General features: G+C 43.4%; 2 protein-coding genes across 2 annotated transcripts; one reads left to right on the top strand and one right to left on the bottom strand.

Moving 5' to 3' along the window:
* The first annotated feature begins 8264 nt into the window (after positions 1-8264).
* Positions 8265-10824, top strand: LOC133889385 (uncharacterized). The gene is made up of 2 exons (XM_062329920.1): positions 8265-8592; positions 9402-10824. The coding sequence occupies exon 2, from the start codon at positions 9494-9496 to the stop codon at positions 10433-10435; it is 942 nt and encodes a 313-aa protein (XP_062185904.1). The 5' UTR covers positions 8265-8592; positions 9402-9493; the 3' UTR covers positions 10436-10824.
* A 6380-nt stretch (positions 10825-17204) lies between these two features.
* Positions 17205-17561, bottom strand: LOC133889485 (uncharacterized). The gene has a single exon (XM_062329989.1). The coding sequence runs from the start codon at positions 17559-17561 to the stop codon at positions 17205-17207; it is 357 nt and encodes a 118-aa protein (XP_062185973.1).
* Between the last annotated feature and the right edge of the window lie 72 nt (positions 17562-17633).

The raw sequence follows: 17633 nt of genomic DNA, 5'->3' as shown, positions 1-17633 counted from the left end.
CCCCGAGGACCAAAAAAGGGCATATTCGGGAGAGAGTGCTCGAGGCTATGAATAGTAGTCCTCGAGCACTCACAGTTCCCTGAAGACTTGAGAAGTCCTTCGCCGGTGGTCCCCACAAGGGCTCAGCGGTGAGGTGTCAATTGGTGAGAGGTCCGATGCTGCATTTAAGAGGGCGTGTGGCCTGTCACTTCCAACCACTCCTCCCAAGCCTGCTGTCAGTCCCTGCAACTGCGTGGCAGGAAGGCGTGGGGGTATTTAATGCGGCGGGTCCCATCGCGCGTCATCCTGTGCGCCTCGAGATAACATCGCATGGCTCGAGGCATATCGCCTGCCGCTCTGCTGTGTCAGGTTCGCTCTGACCGGGCGAGCACGTGGGGTTGCTCGGTGGCTGCCGGGTGGGCCCTCCCCGCAGCACCCACTAAAAAGCGGAATGATGACGACAGGACTAGATGGGGGCACGTTTTCAACCCCCCCCCCCCATCACATCAAACTGTAACCCATGATGGTTGCTTTCCATTTATGGTGCCTTAGAACTCGCTTCATCCTTTCTGGGCACGCTAACCGCCCCAATGGGTATAAAAGGAGGGCGGGCTCCCCGAAGAAAAGAGATCGAGAGAGTCCTTCAGATCGAACGATCGAGCTCACTGCAGACCACACAGAAAACAACGGCTTCTTCAGGACCGAGACAAGCTAACGAAGCTCTAGACTTAGACAAACATCCTTGTAACACAAGAGATTCTCATAGAGGCATTTTCAGAGCATTTATAGCATACATACAAGAGTAAGGTATTACGCCCTATGCGGTCCGAACCTGTCTAAAATCCCTAGAGCACTTATTTCCTCCTACATCTGATCGTCCGTCCCACCTGCATCTCATTTACTCCCATTTATTTCACATACGATGTAGATTCAGAATCATCCTCCCAGCCGAATCTCAAAGGGGGTCCCTCCGGATCCCCGCTTGTGGAATTCATACTCCGACAATAACCAACTTCCAAGGCACATTTGAGCGCCCAAGAACGGAGAACGATCTCCATTAGTTGAACCAAAGTGAGGATAAGTCCCTCCGAGATTTCATCTGACACCCTCACTCGATATTGATCAAGAGCCTGTTCGAGGCCCTAATCATATCCCAGCTGTCGCTGACTAAACCCTAGAGACAAATATCGAAAACTGCTTCACTTCCTGGGCGATGGACCTCCACCAAGCCATCCTCATGCACAAACGGTCCTTTCAGGATTCAGGGAGCGAATTTCACTGTCCTACACACTTCATGCCATGGGGTGTACACACAATGGAAAAAGGCAAAATCTTCTAGATAACGTAGCTTGTTGGAGATAATGTCAAGCACCCCTAAGGGCAAAATCACCCAATCGGGGGTTTCCACCATGAGATCTAAGGAGAAAGGTGAAGTTTTTTAGTAGAATGCAAACATTGGTGGATAAGTTTGAAGGGCAAAACTGCAGAGGGAGCATTGAGGGTAAGACAATGGAGCTCTCCCCTCAAATAATTAAATAGGTCTTGTCGCAAGGTGAGATGCGTATATCGTTTCCGCTTTGGACAAAAATTATGTCGCTTCAATCAGCGTAAAAGATAAGATGATAGCAATGTGCGAATCTCTACACGCTCATTTGTATTCTGCAAGCATTAAATGCTCATATACCCGTTGTTTCAAACTTCAAAAGGTTTTTTTAACTCTACTAAGAGACGGATGTCGAGAAGTCAATATTATTGGATTTTATCGAGTCTCGAGTACGAATAACAGCAAGGAACTTGACCCAAAAGTGTTTCCACTCGATGCTCGATATAGAGCATCCTCTTCTTTGATTCTTTCGACTGCGAGTTCGATCTATCTTCCTCGACCAAGTTTGGACTTGGCGGTATTTGAGTATGCACTTACAGAATTCCTCCCTCCTAAGTAGAGTTAGAGGCCTACTGTCGAATATCTAACTATAAGGAGTATACGTATAAGGAGTATACCATATACAGACAGATATGGTATACCGTACCTAACAATTTCGGATATTACGGAACTGAAATCTGCGGTACCTGATACTCCTGAAACCTAGAAGGTGTATATTAGAAAAGCCTCGATTGCTTAACCAACTCGAGAAGACTAGTATCCATAACAAATTTATCTATTTAGACGACAAGAAAGACTCCATATCAACTACGGATGAATAGGAGGTGATACATCACCCCTATATAATGCGGGACCCAGATCCCCTAGGGGGCTCTTTTTTCCAACTACTCGAGGCAAGCATCAGGACCTTGACGCAGGAGGAACTCAATGAGTTTAACTCTAGGTTAGATTAGATATAATCTATTCCTTATAATATGTTAGCCACATTATCTATACTCGGGTAAATATATATACATAATCATCTACACAAGACGTATGGTATTACTTCAACCGGAGATCCAACCTGTATATATCGTGTGTGTCTCATTCCATATTCGATCTCCGATCCACGAAGATAACCTATTAGTTATCGGACATATTATTAAGAACAAATCCTCAACAATATCATATTAAGAATATTACTACTGATATTATGGTTTGCTTGTCTGTGCATTGTACTAACTCTTCTTGTCGTTAGATAAGGAAGATCATGCGTGGTACTTTTACTTTCTCTGGTTATAAATTAGTGACATTTTGTGTTACACGTGGTCAAATAATCTAAAGTTTGATCACTAATACCTATTTACACACTAAGATTGGCCATTTCAAAGTGATATGAATTGATGTGTATCAAAATGTAGTTTTATTATACTACACTTCAGTTATACTTTGCAGATATATTACGACAGAAATTACTAGTTAAATATAACAATTGTCTACTTTTATACAAGTACTACTACATTGTATGTACGGTACTATACCCACATCAGAAAACAGGACAGCGAATGATTTGGCCACGATGGCAGGTACCACTTTTGGCACAGGAAAAGAACTGCTGCTGAATCATGCATAATTGCACATGCAGGGAGCTAGCTGCTCTAAAATTAGTAGTGCCCGAAACAAGTACGGAGCCGTTCCATTTCGAAAGAGACCGTAACAAAAATTAGTTACCCAAAATGCAAATTAACCGGATAGCATGTTGGACAAACTACAGGATGGGTGCTGAGGAGCGTGTTCGCAGAGTTGGACACTTTGGGTCTCGTCCAGACGTTGCCTGCATCTTGGCGACGAAGAATGATGCGGACGACTGGTTCATGAACGGAGCAAAACTGCATTAAAAAAAATCAGAATTTACCACTCAATCCGCATGCCTCTCAGCCCATGCCACTGAATTCGCAAGCCTTTCAAAATTTGCCACTCTAATACGAATTGTTCCATTACGACACCCTCTGCCGTTTCTTTTCCACCCGACACGGGGCCAAAATACCCTGGCTTCTTGCTGTCGTAGGAACGAAGGGTCTAGCAGGGTTAAAAATGCGTCGATTACCTTGTAAAATACGTGGTAACCGACTCTCTCAGTTCGGCTCGGTTTTATAATACGATTAGTAACCGAATTTTATTTAAAAAATTCAAATCGATATGAAAAAATTCTATAAAAAACTAAAGTTAATTCTAAGACTATCTGTGAAAAGAATTTTTAAAAAAACATGTCATTTGCATCACCAAATAGCTGATCAAAGTTCGGTGACGGTAAAAAAGCCAAAAAGGGTAAAAGGCCGAAACAGGTCAAATGCATAGTAAAATTGGCTTGTTTCGGCCCAGCTGAAAGGGATAAGGGTAGCCGGCGTTCTGCTCGGGTCTAGGCACAGTGCACTTTCTCCACACGTTTCTCCGCATCCAAAAGCGAAGTAGCGTCGTCCGGCCAGCCAAATCCACGGCACTCCGACGGAAATCCGGCGTTGAAGCTGCAGCTCTTGAGCGAGTAGCATCGGTAACCGACCGTATCTCAGCGGTTAACGTCCGCCTTCGAAAAGCAGCGTGGAGTGCAAGATGCCGAGCGATTTTCGAAGATTCCTGTTCAGTAACCGTCCTTTTACTTGCGATTTCTCGTGTTATTCGTTCGGTAATTGTGCTGAGGTGGTCGGTAGTTCGTTGTGCGGTCGATTAGGACGATTTAGTGCTTGATGTGCTCGGTTATCGACCATTTACTAGTGATTTTTTATGTAATACGTTCGGTAATCATTATTAGTAGGGCGGCAGTTCGTTTTAGGACGATTTAGGGTTGATTCGCTCGGTTATTGATCCTATTGTGTCGTTTTTTAGCCCGATGCGCATGGTTGTTACCTTGTACTGACAAATGTTGTTAATATTCGGTCAAGTTAATTGTTTCTTGAGATATTTATGTATGATAGAAACATGATAACACATGTTTATTAATTTAACATGCATGGATATAATTATTAGTAGGTTAATCATACAGGGTGGCTATGATAGACCACAAGATAGTGGAAGCTATTCTAGCAACTATGGCATGGATAATAGTTGTAGATTGTATATGTACCACTATCATGTCCCTGATGCTCAGTCAGAGTCTTCTATTCAGTGGGTCTATGAGTGGAAAGATCCTGAGTTTTATGCTATAATACAAGAACAATAGTCAACCACTTCTGTACGGACGGGCAAATTTGGGCAGAGTTTAAGATAGAGTTGCTATTCTATACGACGGATAATGTTCATATCCACCGAGGAGTACAATATGATCGAATTTAATCGCCCTCCAAGCTGGTGGTTCTGAAGGTGACGATAATTTACTTTCTGCAACTACTTTATTTCCATATCATGGTATCATACTAATTTTTTTTCATCTCATAGGTTGCATGTGGCGTGGATACTATGCAAACTATATTTTAAACATCGATCATCACTTTGGTAAGTACTGATAGATGACATGTGATTGTATTTTTAGCTTTTGTATGAACAATTCAACATATTTATTAATTTGAGGTACTACGTATATAATATATGTATATATTCGATGAAACAATTATATGGTTATGCCCGTATTGCTATTAGTATCTATTTGTTGTTTTGGAAATATCCAAAATATAGTAAAGGTCATGCTAAATTTTTTTATTAAATAAAACATAGCAAATCTCATACCATATTTGTTACTATTTTATTTGATTTTTTGTGTTTTTTATTTTCCTAGAAATTCATTGATTACGAGTTCATCCGATCGGTTACCGTTTCAAATCGCTCGGTTTTTGATCAAATTTGCTCGGTCATTTAGTCTTCGATTTTCTTACAAACCGGTCCGCATGGTAACCAAAAATTGCTCGGAACCGGTCCGCACGGAGAATTTGGTATTTTGTTTTAAATTTTAAATTTTAGCAAATGAATTTTGAGCAAATTTTAGTTGAATTTCTAACTGTTATCATAATAACCACGTATTTCTGATTACCGTTGAAAATCGATAACTATTTGCAAAACGATAGCTAAAACCTTGAAGTCGAGCACGAGTAGCGACCCCTGCCTCCCTCGCCACCACCCTCCACACCTACCCCTCCGCTCCCAGACTGGTCGACGGGCTCGGCCTCTGCGTGCTCAGGGCGCCACCGGGGCCTTAGCCGCCCTGACTCCGTGACTCGGCATGCGCAAACTTGACCGTCACGCCACCCACCAACCACCGTGAGCTCAACCGTCACAGGCTCCGCACTACCACGAGCTTGGCCTCCTCCGGAACTTCGGCCGCACCTTCACCTGCCTCCGCTCCCCTACCCCCAACCCTATTCTCCGCCGCGTGCAACTCCGAGGCACGGGTGACCATCTCTAGCGCCAATCTGGACCGCGTCCAGAGCCGCCGTCGAGGTGGGAAGGAGGGCGTGCACCCGTCATCGACAGCGTTCACGCCGCCCTCAACTCCGGTCCGGCTTCGAGCGCGCGTTGTGCCCGTCCCGTCGAGGCAAGGCCATCTTTGTCCCATCGGTTGAAAAAGAAACGGAGGAAGAGGTGAAATGGGCAGAGTGACACGTGATGGAACAATTAACTCGTGAAGTGGCAAATCTTGAGAGGCTTGCGAGTTTAGTGGCATGCGCGAATAGACGTGCCGATTGAGTGGTAATTTTTTAAATTTCCGTAGCTGCATAGTCACAATTCTCTTATGCAGTCCAATGGTTCTGCATCATTGAATATTGTCTTTAACGATTAGCCATTTAGCCTAGCCCGCCCCTAAACGCTACCTAGATTTATCAACCTGTGAAAAGAAAGGAGGCTTCTAGCGAAAATAACTTTATTAATAATATAGTCATTAAAATTAACATGTTTATTAAGAATATATGTTAGTAGATCTACTCTAGGCTTATAATTACTCACCCACTTAATCATTTAAAGATGTTAGAGTCTAGAGAACCTCATACACATATAAGAAGACATCAAGCTATACAAGTGCTTAATATGTTCATCCAAGACGATTAAGTATAAAATTAGAGAGTGATTAATGCTTATAGGTTTAGAGAGAAGTGTTGCTAGGTGCTGTAACTCATAGAGTGGATTAAGAAGTGATCTAACCGTGTACCGAAAGGTTGCTGGTGCCATAGAGTCTTGGTAACTCGTTGACCCTCCGACTTAGTATAGAGCGGTAGCAAGAAAATTGTGCAAGGACGCGGAGACTCTTGTCTCTGTGATTAAAGCTCTAAAGTGAAGACGACGCATAAGTGACCGGAAGATAGGCTAGTGGTGAGATCTTGCTTTCATGGCTTGATGACTCATCGTGCTTGAGATCTTGTCTTGGTGACTTAGTATCTCAAGAGCTGTGATCAGAAGAGACTTAGCGACCAAAAGTATATCTTTTATGTAGCTCTAACGTGAATTAGGGGTGTCTTGTGTGCCACCGATACCATAGGATAAAAAAATTTAGGTCAAATTTGTCTCTCTACCTTATTTATATTTTCATATTTACATACTTGTAATTTACTTTACTAGAGTAAATTGCAATCCTCTTAAACGGTAGAGTCGATATACTAGATAAACCTGTAACATATTTAGATATAAATTGGTATAGGTTATCTTGTGTTTTGAAATCATTAGTTTCTAAGTATCATAATTTAACTTTCTCTTAAGACATCACTATTCCTCACAAAACTACAGAGAGACTATGAGACTGTTACATTGGCTCTGCAGGAAAATAATCATATGAAACATGATCTCATGTATTTGTAGTTTGAACCAATTCATAGCATGATATATGGAAAGTAATTTTCTTTCTTGTTTATTCATACATGATTTACTTTGACTCTACCATAAATTTTATGGTGATTGTTTATATGTGTCGTACTATGAATTTAGTCTGAACCACAAATACATAAGATTAGATCTCATGATTATTTTCTGACTCTGCTACGTTGCACTGACCTGAGGTCCTATCCATGTTCTTGAAGCTGCTGCTTGTAACGATAACAAGGGCTTACCTTTTTCAAGAGAAGGGGTGATATCCATTAGATGAGGACTAAGGCCGCGGAGATCACTAGCTGAAAAGCACGTTCAATTATTGTATGTTTGGGTTTGATAACGTAATTGCATACATCTGCTACGACTTAGTGCATACTATTTTGCTCAAACATTCTTGCTCTCCGGTCAGCGTCATCTTACCTGGTAGTGGTGACGATAAAGGTCTTTGATACAGCTAAAGTTTATAGTCTTTCGTTGAAAAACTGTTTTTCTAAAAAGCTACTTATGATTTTTAGAAAAAGTTATTAGCTTATGATCTTAATTTTTAGTTCTCAACACATAGTTTTTTAAAAAAGTTACTTTCAGTCAACTTATCAGCTTTTAATTTATTTTATCAGAAACTAACTTATCAGCTTTTTAAAAACCAACATAAACTCAATCTGTTTAGTACAGTTTATGACTTCTAAGAAACAGAAGTTCTCGATAAGCTATAACAAACAGAATCTAATATTAGTGTTTATCAAATTAATGTTGAGGTTCGTCAGTGGCACTCATCGACTAATGTGGTGGAGGCGGATGGCCACGGAAGGGCAAGAGTGTAGCATAGGTAAGGTGGTTAGAGCAGGCGAAGAAAAAACATTGAGGTAAAGGAGGCGAGCAAGTAGCATCGTCTTGATAAAATATTTTAAAATGATATATATTTATAATAAGAGAGTAGAATTTTGTGGTGGCTAGGTTGGAGTCATTTCTGTCAGAAGAAAAAGGAATACATAGGAAGGTGTGATAGAGAAGGTGTGATAGAGATATAAACCATAGGTAGATGTAGCAGACGGAATTTGTGATGCGCCCTCCAAAGAAAATTAGAGGACAACACGTTGTTTTTTTAAAAGAAACAGAAAAATAAAATAAAAGTAGAATACAGCTGTAAGGAATTGTCCTCTTCCAGCCAACCACCTCCTCTCCTGCCTCTCCCCAACTCCCTCCCTCTCTCCTCTCATTTCCGTTCCAATTCTGATTCTCGCGACAACAGACATCGATCCTATCGGGAGGACGCAGCGACCGATCCCAGCGGTGGCACGAGACGGTGCACCCGCGAGGCGTGCGCCCTGCCGCCGATCGCCGACGGCTGACTCGCGGTGGGGCTCGCGCTGGTCTCTTGTTGCTCCGCCTCGGCTCCGGTGCATTGTTCTGCCTCCCGGCTCGACCGACGGTTCCTCGGCTCCTAGATTTCGCCAATTCGTTTGGTACATTACCTCTCAGATTCTTTTGCTCGTTCCAATTTATTCGAGCGGAGTTATTAAATTTATGATTTGAAGATTGGATTTTATTAGGATTAGTTGATTTTCTCAAATCTCATGGTTAGGTTTTCCATGTTGCGAACTGTATAATCGTTCTTTTCCGATAAGAAATTCGGGATGGTAAACCAATCATTGTGTGCATTAGGTTAGAATCTTTTTTTAGTTCTGCGGTAGTTCTCGAGAATTTTGCTTCTATATGCCTGGGAGCTATAGGTTGTTTAGAGATCATATAGAAGATGAACTCTCTGAATTGGTCAGCTATCCCTGCGTCAATCTGGGTAAATTCGCTTGTTAGATTCTTTATCTGATTCTTCTTTTTTCCCCTGTCGTGTAACTCGTGTTGATGATGCATATGTGATGAGATAATGGACGATGATCACCTAATCATAATGAAAGAGTGGGTGAATATGGGCGGAGTTCCGTCGATAAAAAGTCAGAGAAAAAATTGGATAAGTTCTCTTTTATAAGTGAGAGGGAGTTTTGTTAAACAATTCAAAGGGATTGTAATTGACTGGGAAAGTAAAATGTAGGCAAGTGTTGATTGCTGAACACGTCCAATGTTTGGTGAACAGTTTCATCTGAAAGATGATCACGAAATAGATTGGAAGCTTCATATGTTATTGCACATTTGAAGTCTACCATTGACAAGTATTGTCCCTCATCTATTGTTGTAAATAAATACCAGCATTGTTGGCGCCTACCTGTGCATATCTTCCGTCTGTTGATAAATTTATCTCCCTCCCCTTTCCTTGCAGGTTTCCTGTCTTAGTGTTTTGATCGGCTTGTGGGATGTGACCACGGCCTCTGTGCTGATGATAAAAGTGAGAATGTGTGGAAGTCTCGAGTCATGGTTCTTTATGTAATGCACGTGATCAAAGTTTTCACCAATATCATTGGTGTGGTGACCATTGCTCTCATCTCCATAGTCTCCATCTTGGGTCTGGTCTGCCTCTGCCGCTCGGTGTACTTCCAGCTATGGATCAAAAGAAGAGGCTATCAGCGGCTTAGCTACTTCAACGGTCCATGGCTGACGCGCATAACATTGATCCTGGTTGCATTTTGGTGGGGTATCGGAGAGGTACTTAGGCTCACCTTTGTGAATGGGAAAGGGAGGTTTATTTCTAACCGGGCATGGCAAGTGAATGTGTGCAAATTCTACATCATCTCAAATTTGGGGTTTGCAGAACCAGGATTGTTCCTCTTGTTAGCTTTCCTTATTAGCGCAGCTTTGCAGAAACAAGAGCTTGGTACCTTAAACCGAAAATGGAACCGCAAGACCATACGTGCAGTGTTCATTCTCTGCTCACCTTCTCTCGTCTGGGAGGCTTGTGTTGTCTTCGTCATTTCTTCTGATGATGGCCAGGCATCAAAGTTTGCAAAGTACTGGTATTCTGCCTCAGCAGTCCACAATGGCGACATCACATGCACATACCCGTTGTTAAGCAGCATATTTCTCGGGGCATTCTACATCATCTTGACCATCTATGTCATGTTTGTCGGAGGTCAGATGCTGTCTCTGGTGATCAACAAGGGGCTTCGGCGGAGGATATATATGCTGATTTCTGCCACTGTAATATTACTTCCCCGAGCTACACTTCTTGGGTTCTCTGTTCTTCCTTGGCCTGGTGAAATAGTCCATGAGTCTCTCGTGTTTATCTCCTTCCTTGTGCTGATGCTTGCTGCCATGGTTGGTATTGTGATCCTGGTGTATTTCCCGGTTGCTGATACCTTTGCCATAGGAGACCAGGAGCATCTAGAGATGCAAGAAAGGCGTGCCATTATCCTATGATAGGCTTATCGTTTGACTTGACGTCCAGCTTTTTGTTCAAGGACAAACTGAGGGGGCTTCCCTTGTTGCTTCCCGTGGCCTGCATATTCAGTCAACCAGTCTTGCAACTGCAGCTGCGATTTTATCTCCGGAATTTTGTAAAGATAGAACAGGTTAAAGTAGGATAACATTTTCAGATTATTTCCCCCCTACTTATCTTCACTCATGTTGCATGAGAAGTCCTGCAAAATAGTTTCTTAGATAGTGAAAATATGGAGATTGCGTAACTGATTATCTCTTGTACATTGAGGAAAAGCTTATATACTCTCAGCCTCTTTGACTGAGCTTGTATCCTTCGAGTGACGTCTCCACCATTTTTGCAGTAAAAGAGATGTTATTTTCTGTGAGTATGCAGAATGCTGTCCAATTGATTTTTCAGCTAAAATCTACTTCAATATTGTCGATTACTTGGCAGCTGAAATCTACTGTCGATTACAACTCATTAAGATAGTAGTAATTCACCTAGTGAAGTGCTGCCGATGTGTTCTAATCACAAGCCTTTTGGTTTCACAGAGCAAGTAAAACGCAGAAAATTAGGGCCTTGGATGTTCTAAGCTTACGCATACTGGTTTTGTTTATTGTACAAAACGATATGCGTTGTGAACAATCCTAGGCTGGATGGGCATGGATCCATGGTTTTTCTTTCGGACTAGTAAGGTGCATATGCGTTGCAATGGTTCTAAAATATAATACAAAACTGTTCAATTTATCCAAAAAATACATTCATCTAAGTTTACAGACTTTGCATTGTTATCCGTTGTTAAGCTATGGTACGTATATAAAAAATACATTAACCCATGCTTAGTAGAAGAATAGAAGGCATGAACATTGAGCCTACGCATTGCACATTAAATTTATGAGTTTTTACTTTTGTCCTTACTCTTACCATCTACATCATATCAATTGGGTACCTCCTACTATTGAATCTACGCAAACAAAAAAATTATTAGATACATCACATCAAAGATAAGCAAAGTATAAGCAACAGCTATACATCGATAAATAAGCAATAAAATACATCAATTATGATACGAGGATCTCTCTATAGATGATGTTATTAGTACATGTCACACTCTGGCAATAAAATACATCAATTATGATACGAGGATCTCTCTATAGATGATGTTATTAGTACATGTCACACTCTGCTTTGAGCGCTTCTCTTTTTTCTTATCATCATCCGGGGTGGTAAGGATCTTGATGTTCTTTTGGAAGTGTGTAAGGAACCGTTCAAACAGTATTCTAATTAATCACTAAATCGATCATTTACTTAAGCATAACTTCAATGATTAACCATAATATCGCTTCGGTAGTCCCAGCACATGTTTTTTACCCAAAATCGAAACACATATTTTACCAACATTTAACATCACAACTCAACTTAATAAACAGTGAGTAATTAAGCTTATATTACAAGTTCTTAAGCATATATAATTTCTTACAATTTACAGGAAAAGAGAACTATACCGCGGAAGCTAAAACTATAAACAACGAAAAGAGGATAGAGCCATATACCCTTATGCTCTATCATAAAAGCACAACCTCCGAGTAGTTGTCTACTCATACCCGTCACCACCCTCAACGGACGTGAAGTAGCTAAAGATCAGCTCCTCCTGGCCGTTAGCATTTGAAAGAGCAGTGTGAGTACGAAGGTACTTGTAAGACTTAATCCATATTAAGTATTTATAGATAACTCGACTCCAAGGGTTATGAATTGGGATGTTAGCAAGAATATGGCCACATGGTTAAGTAAGTTTATATGCGGAAGCAAAGTTTAACAAAAATATGTGTGAGTATCTAGACTTATCCAACCCAACTATCTAACCCATAACCATCAACTGAACATATATGTAAAAGAAACCATAGTAATAATATCTGTAAAAAATTATCTCAACCCAATAACCACCTCAAACTAAATTTGAAACTCTACGACTGTTGCAAATGGATAAAAGCATACTCATGATCGAGAGCGCGATATTTCAAAATATTTTCACACAATGTAGGGGGTACAACTTTACCTATAAGACTCGAGAACCATACGGTTTGAGTGACCACACAAGTCCACCCAAGGGGGTACTCATACCAATGTTTCCTAATAAACCCCAACCATTTGAATTAGACATCGCTCGATGGAAGGTTAACTCATGGAGCAACCTCAAGTGTCTTTTACAAGTCCACCCGCTCACACTATCGATGTACAAGCTCAAATGATTACAGTTACAGAGGTATTCGGTTTATCTTACGATTAGATCGACGTGTGGTAAGTACGATAAGTGTTAGAGCTAACTGCAACAACGATCGATGCTTAAGCACTGCAAGCCTATAGTGTTCGGGTTCCTCTCCCGACCTACCCCAGAAACTCCACATCGGGGTAGGAGAAACACCCCTAATACCGCTCACATCTCGCCTCATCCTCACTACTCAACCAACCAACACCATCAACACAATATTGTTATCAATGTGATAGTAATTAAAGCCTATAGCTCGCGAACAAGGTTGAACCACCGCTCGACTTCTACCGAAGAATCTATGCATGGCTAAACATTTTGGTTAACTTTTAAACTAGACGATCCTCAAGTTAAACCCTGGTTACAAAGAGATGGATCACCAATAACTCAAGACGATGTGCAATGCATCAACATAGGTTCTACCCATACAAGACTCGACATTGACTCAACAACATACATAACATACAAAAAGCATATTTTATCATATTAGACTCATATGATCCAAATTAATGAGAGAAACATGTTTAGATGCTTGCCATGCTGCTCAGACAGTTGCCTGATGCTACCCACACAGAATTCACAGAACCCGTGTGGCTTGGTGTCACCTTCAACCACACCTGCGTCACACTCCAGATCATCGTTCACTAAAGAAGAACGCATGCAATGATGAGTATGAATGATGTGCAATAATATATGCTACAATATGCATAACAAGAAGCTAAAAGTGCAAAACATGCGAAATAATAGCAAACTTTACGATCTAAACGACTTCAGAAAGCTAACAAGAGGCCGGAGACTCCGAATCGAACTCAGAACCTCCGGGTTCCGGAACCTCCAGGTTGTACTTCGGATGGGGTTCTCCCTTAGCCATTTTTGAATTAACCCGAAAGGTTCGGGCTGAGTCCAGAACCTCCGGGTTAGGCCAGAATGTCCGAGTGAGGCTCCGAGCGAGGGTTCTCTGCTAAATCTAAATCAAATTAACCCGGACCCTCCGGATTGGGCGAATTATCCAGGTGAGGCTCCAAGCGAGGGTGCTCGGTTAAAAGCACCGTGAATTACCTAGACCCTCCGAGTTTAACCTGGACTATTCGGGTTAGGCAGACTTGCACTTCTCGATGATCTTCCTCGGTCAATTTGACTCACATGTTAAATATATCCTACATAAACATACATATACACTATACAAAGTGTTCTAGACTCAACTTGCACCCTAAACCCTAATGAATTTTTAGCACAATTCATCTGGGTTTTTACTGGTCTACCCGAACTATCCGGGTTGTCCAGAGAGGTTACTTCGAGGGGGAAAACTCAGTCGATTTGATTTGCGAGCATCTCCAAACCAAAGAAAAATATGTTTGAGATAGTTCATAGAGTTTAGAACTCATTTACCAACCTAGAAACACAATTCCTAGTACAAATCTCATCTAAATCCTCTTTTTTTCCTCCAAAGCTCAAGAACTCGAGAACTCCACAAACTTAGCTCCGAACTCAAAATCGATCCTGTCGGTGTATTCAGAACCAGGGGTCCCTAAGTCCAGAGGCCAGGCCGGCCATCCACCACATGTCACCACCCTGCAAGGTAAGAAGAAGCTAAGTCCCGGGAGAAGGTGCTCGGGGCCGCCGCCTCTGGTTCCCGAGCACCCTAGTTCCCCGATGATCCGCAGAGCCCAAATACCAAGAAGGAAGTGCTCGGGAGAGAGTACTCGGGGCTGCACGTGGCAGACTCGGTGCCCCGAAGGTCCCACCGAAGTGCTCGGGGGAGAGTGCTCGGGGCTGCACGTGGCAGCCCCCGAGGACTCGGTTCCCCGAAGGTCCCACCGAAGTGCTCGGGGGAGAGTACTCGGGGCTGCACGTGGCAGCCCCCGAGGACCCGGTTCCCCGAAGGTTCGCGCAAGATCATTCGATGACCCGAAGGGTCCCGTCGTCAGGGTGTCATCCAGTCAAAGGCCCAATGCCGCATTTAATAGGCACGCGCGGCCTGACATCCTGACATCCTGACATTCTCAGCTGCCCACGCCCCAGTGTCAGACCCTGCCATGCACTGGCAGGAGGGGGGAGCGTGGGTCCATTAAATGCACGGGTCCCGTCCCGTTTCATCCGGGTGCCTCGGGATAACGTTGCCAAGATCGAAGTGCTCCGTCTGCCACCCGGCCATGGCGGAAGAACAAGACAGGATGGGCGCCCCGGACACATCTGAGGCTGCCCGGCGGGCCCCCTTTATGGCACCCGAGGGCTTCCACAGTGGCGGGTGGTCGGATGCGCGCCGCATTTCTCCACCGCCCCTGTCACTTCGTCGAGATGAAATGATTACGCCTTTCTCCGTAGCACCTTGACATTCGCATCCCCTCTTTCCCATTCAGGATATGTTGAGGTCGGCGCGCCTATAAAAGGAAAGGATGGAGAACACTAAAAAAGGAAGGACCCCCCGACGAACAAGACCAAAGGAACCGAAAGTGTGTGAAGAAAAGGACGCAGACGCTCGAACCAGCTCAAGCCAAGCTAGAACACGAGAGCCTCAAGCTCTTTGTAAAACGGCTCTCCCCTTAGAACCAGATACATCCTTGAAGAATTCCCTTCAAGGATAAATATAGTGCTCACACAGGAGTAGGGTGTTACGCCTCCGTGCGGCCCGAACCTGTCTAAACCCCGGTACACCCATCTTTTCCTCGCATTAGGGCAATCATCTCCCGCCAGCCATCGCATTTGTTTCCGTTCCCGCTTATTTCCCAAACAAGCTTTTCCAGGATCATCCCCCCGGCCGAATCTCTAAAAAGGGGTCTCTCGGGATCCCTGCGACAGGAGTTCACCCTCCGACAGATCCACTAATTCACGCATTCTTGACGAGGGAAGCCTGAGGGACTTACCCACGGTGCTTGTGGAGGTTGGTGACCATCGATTGATGAAGGAAACGAAGAAATCGCCTGGGAAGATGAGTCCAACCATGGTTCCTCGTGCTTCAAGCAAGAACACCAAGAACGTCAAGAACGGCTCAATTCTTCCGAAAAAACGCAAATGAATTGGATGGATTGGAAGCTTATGAGCTAGTGATCGTGTGAATACCATATGCATACCTCAATTCGGCTTCTAGAGGGAGGAATCAGGGGAGAAGGAGAGAGGGCTTGAGAGGGAGGGGGCTGCTCTTCTCCTTGGCTGGTTGGAAATAGGAGGGAGAAAGAGAGAGCATGGTGGGAGTGAGAGAGTGGGTGGCTGCACGTGGGGGAGAGGGAAATTGAGTGGTTGGCCACTCAAATGGGTCCCATATGCAAGAGAAGGAAGATATTTACAACGCAAATTCTATTCCTTTCTCTCCCGAATTTCCTTCTCTCACCCAATTGACTCAAAATAAAGTGCTCTAGTGTGCCAAAATAAATTATCCAAATTTAGGCTTGATGATTAGGCTTAATCACATGATTATGGATTTAGGATGTGACATGGTGGCTCTAGACAACGCGACATATAGCTAGCCATGAGAGAACAATGGCTAGGGGAGGTACACGCCAATGTTTAGGATGGTCTATCCCTGTGTCTTATCGATTGTTATGGTGAAGCTGAGCTTAACAGGAAACTGTTTCCGCTTGAACTGGAAAGGGAACATTTCATCATCAGAGGGGCATAGGGAGATCCGAGGTAGGAAAACCCTCTTCCCAGCATGTTGCCCGAGCATGATCTCTGCATCAATAGCATTTCTTTGGAACCCCCAGACCACAAGCCTTGTCCCGTTGCAAAGTCCGTTGGCAGGTCAATGTTTCTGAGAAGTATTATAGGACAGTTAACCTTGAGTTTTAGCACATGCGAAAGTAGCCCATTTGGGGTCAGAGAGTTAAGGAATTCTGGGGGTAGTAGTTGTGGGGGTCATCTTCAGCGCGACCAAAGCTATGGTACTCCATCTTGTCCCCCTGAAAACGACTAATCATCTTCATGATAATTGTATCCACGCACTTGTTCTGTGTGGACAGGATGGCTCTCAACGTGGTATAGTTTGGTTCAGCCAAGTTAGCGTCGAGCATCGAAAACACGCCGTCTATAAGTTTATCGATGTCAGTGTCCTTTCCTATATACACTACGCATATATCATCAGGTAGACATATGTTGCCACCACAATCAGCCTCCTCAGTACCATTACCGATGCGCAATAGGTATTTCGCATACCATGGATCACTCTAAGCTCTCATGTTATGCACGAGCCTTAGGTGTCGCATGCACTTCCACAGGCAGGACCTACATAATGTTGAATCAACTATCCGAGACCTTGACCCCTTTCGGACAATAGGGAGAACCTGTCTAAAGTCATCACCAAACACAATCGTCTTCTCGCTAAATGGGACATCTGGCTGGCCCATTATGTCATGCATGTTGTTGTCGAGGGCCTTCACCGCCTACCTCTTAGTCATGGAGACTTCGTCCCACATAATCAGTGATGCCACCTGCAGAAGCTTAGTTGTCCCACTCTACTTTGTGAAACCACAGAAACCCCCATCATCAATGCTCAGATGTATCTTGAATCATGAGTGTGCAGTCCTTTCTCCGAGCATTATAGAAGCGACAACACCAGATATAGCCCTCGCCACGATGATCTTCCCTTGGCCGTGGATCATCGCAAGCAATGCCTTGTAAAGTAAAGTCTTCCTTGTGCTTTCTGGGCCGTCGACGAAGAACATGCCTCCTTTGCCGCTGTCAACCATGGCTAGAATCTTGTCGTAGACGACCCTGTGCTCAACATTGAGGGACTTATATAGGGTTGCATGCTCATGGTCCATAGTGATCATAGACTCCTCGAATATCTCCCTCATCACACCATTTGCCATGTCAAGTGTCTCATCGATCTCGGGAAGAGGGAATAATCTTATATCCTTCCCCATCGACTACAGCATGTTCTTGACATCTATCAAAACCTTCTGCTCGACCGTGTGTGCACATTGATCAGTGCGACG

This window comes from Phragmites australis, chromosome 13 (genome assembly GCF_958298935.1).
Source record: "Phragmites australis chromosome 13, lpPhrAust1.1, whole genome shotgun sequence".
Lineage (NCBI taxonomy): Eukaryota > Viridiplantae > Streptophyta > Magnoliopsida > Poales > Poaceae > Phragmites > Phragmites australis.
Note: the sequence above shows the minus strand (reverse complement) of the source record. Positions and strands in the feature narration are given on the sequence as shown.

Bases quoted from the DNA above. Each gene is read 5' to 3' on its own strand.
- LOC133889485 (XM_062329989.1), bottom strand. From the start codon at position 17,561: ATGGGGAAGGATATAAGATTATTCCCTCTTCCCGAGATCGATGAGACA.
- LOC133889385 (XM_062329920.1), top strand. From the start codon at position 9,494: ATGGTTCTTTATGTAATGCACGTGATCAAAGTTTTCACCAATATCATT.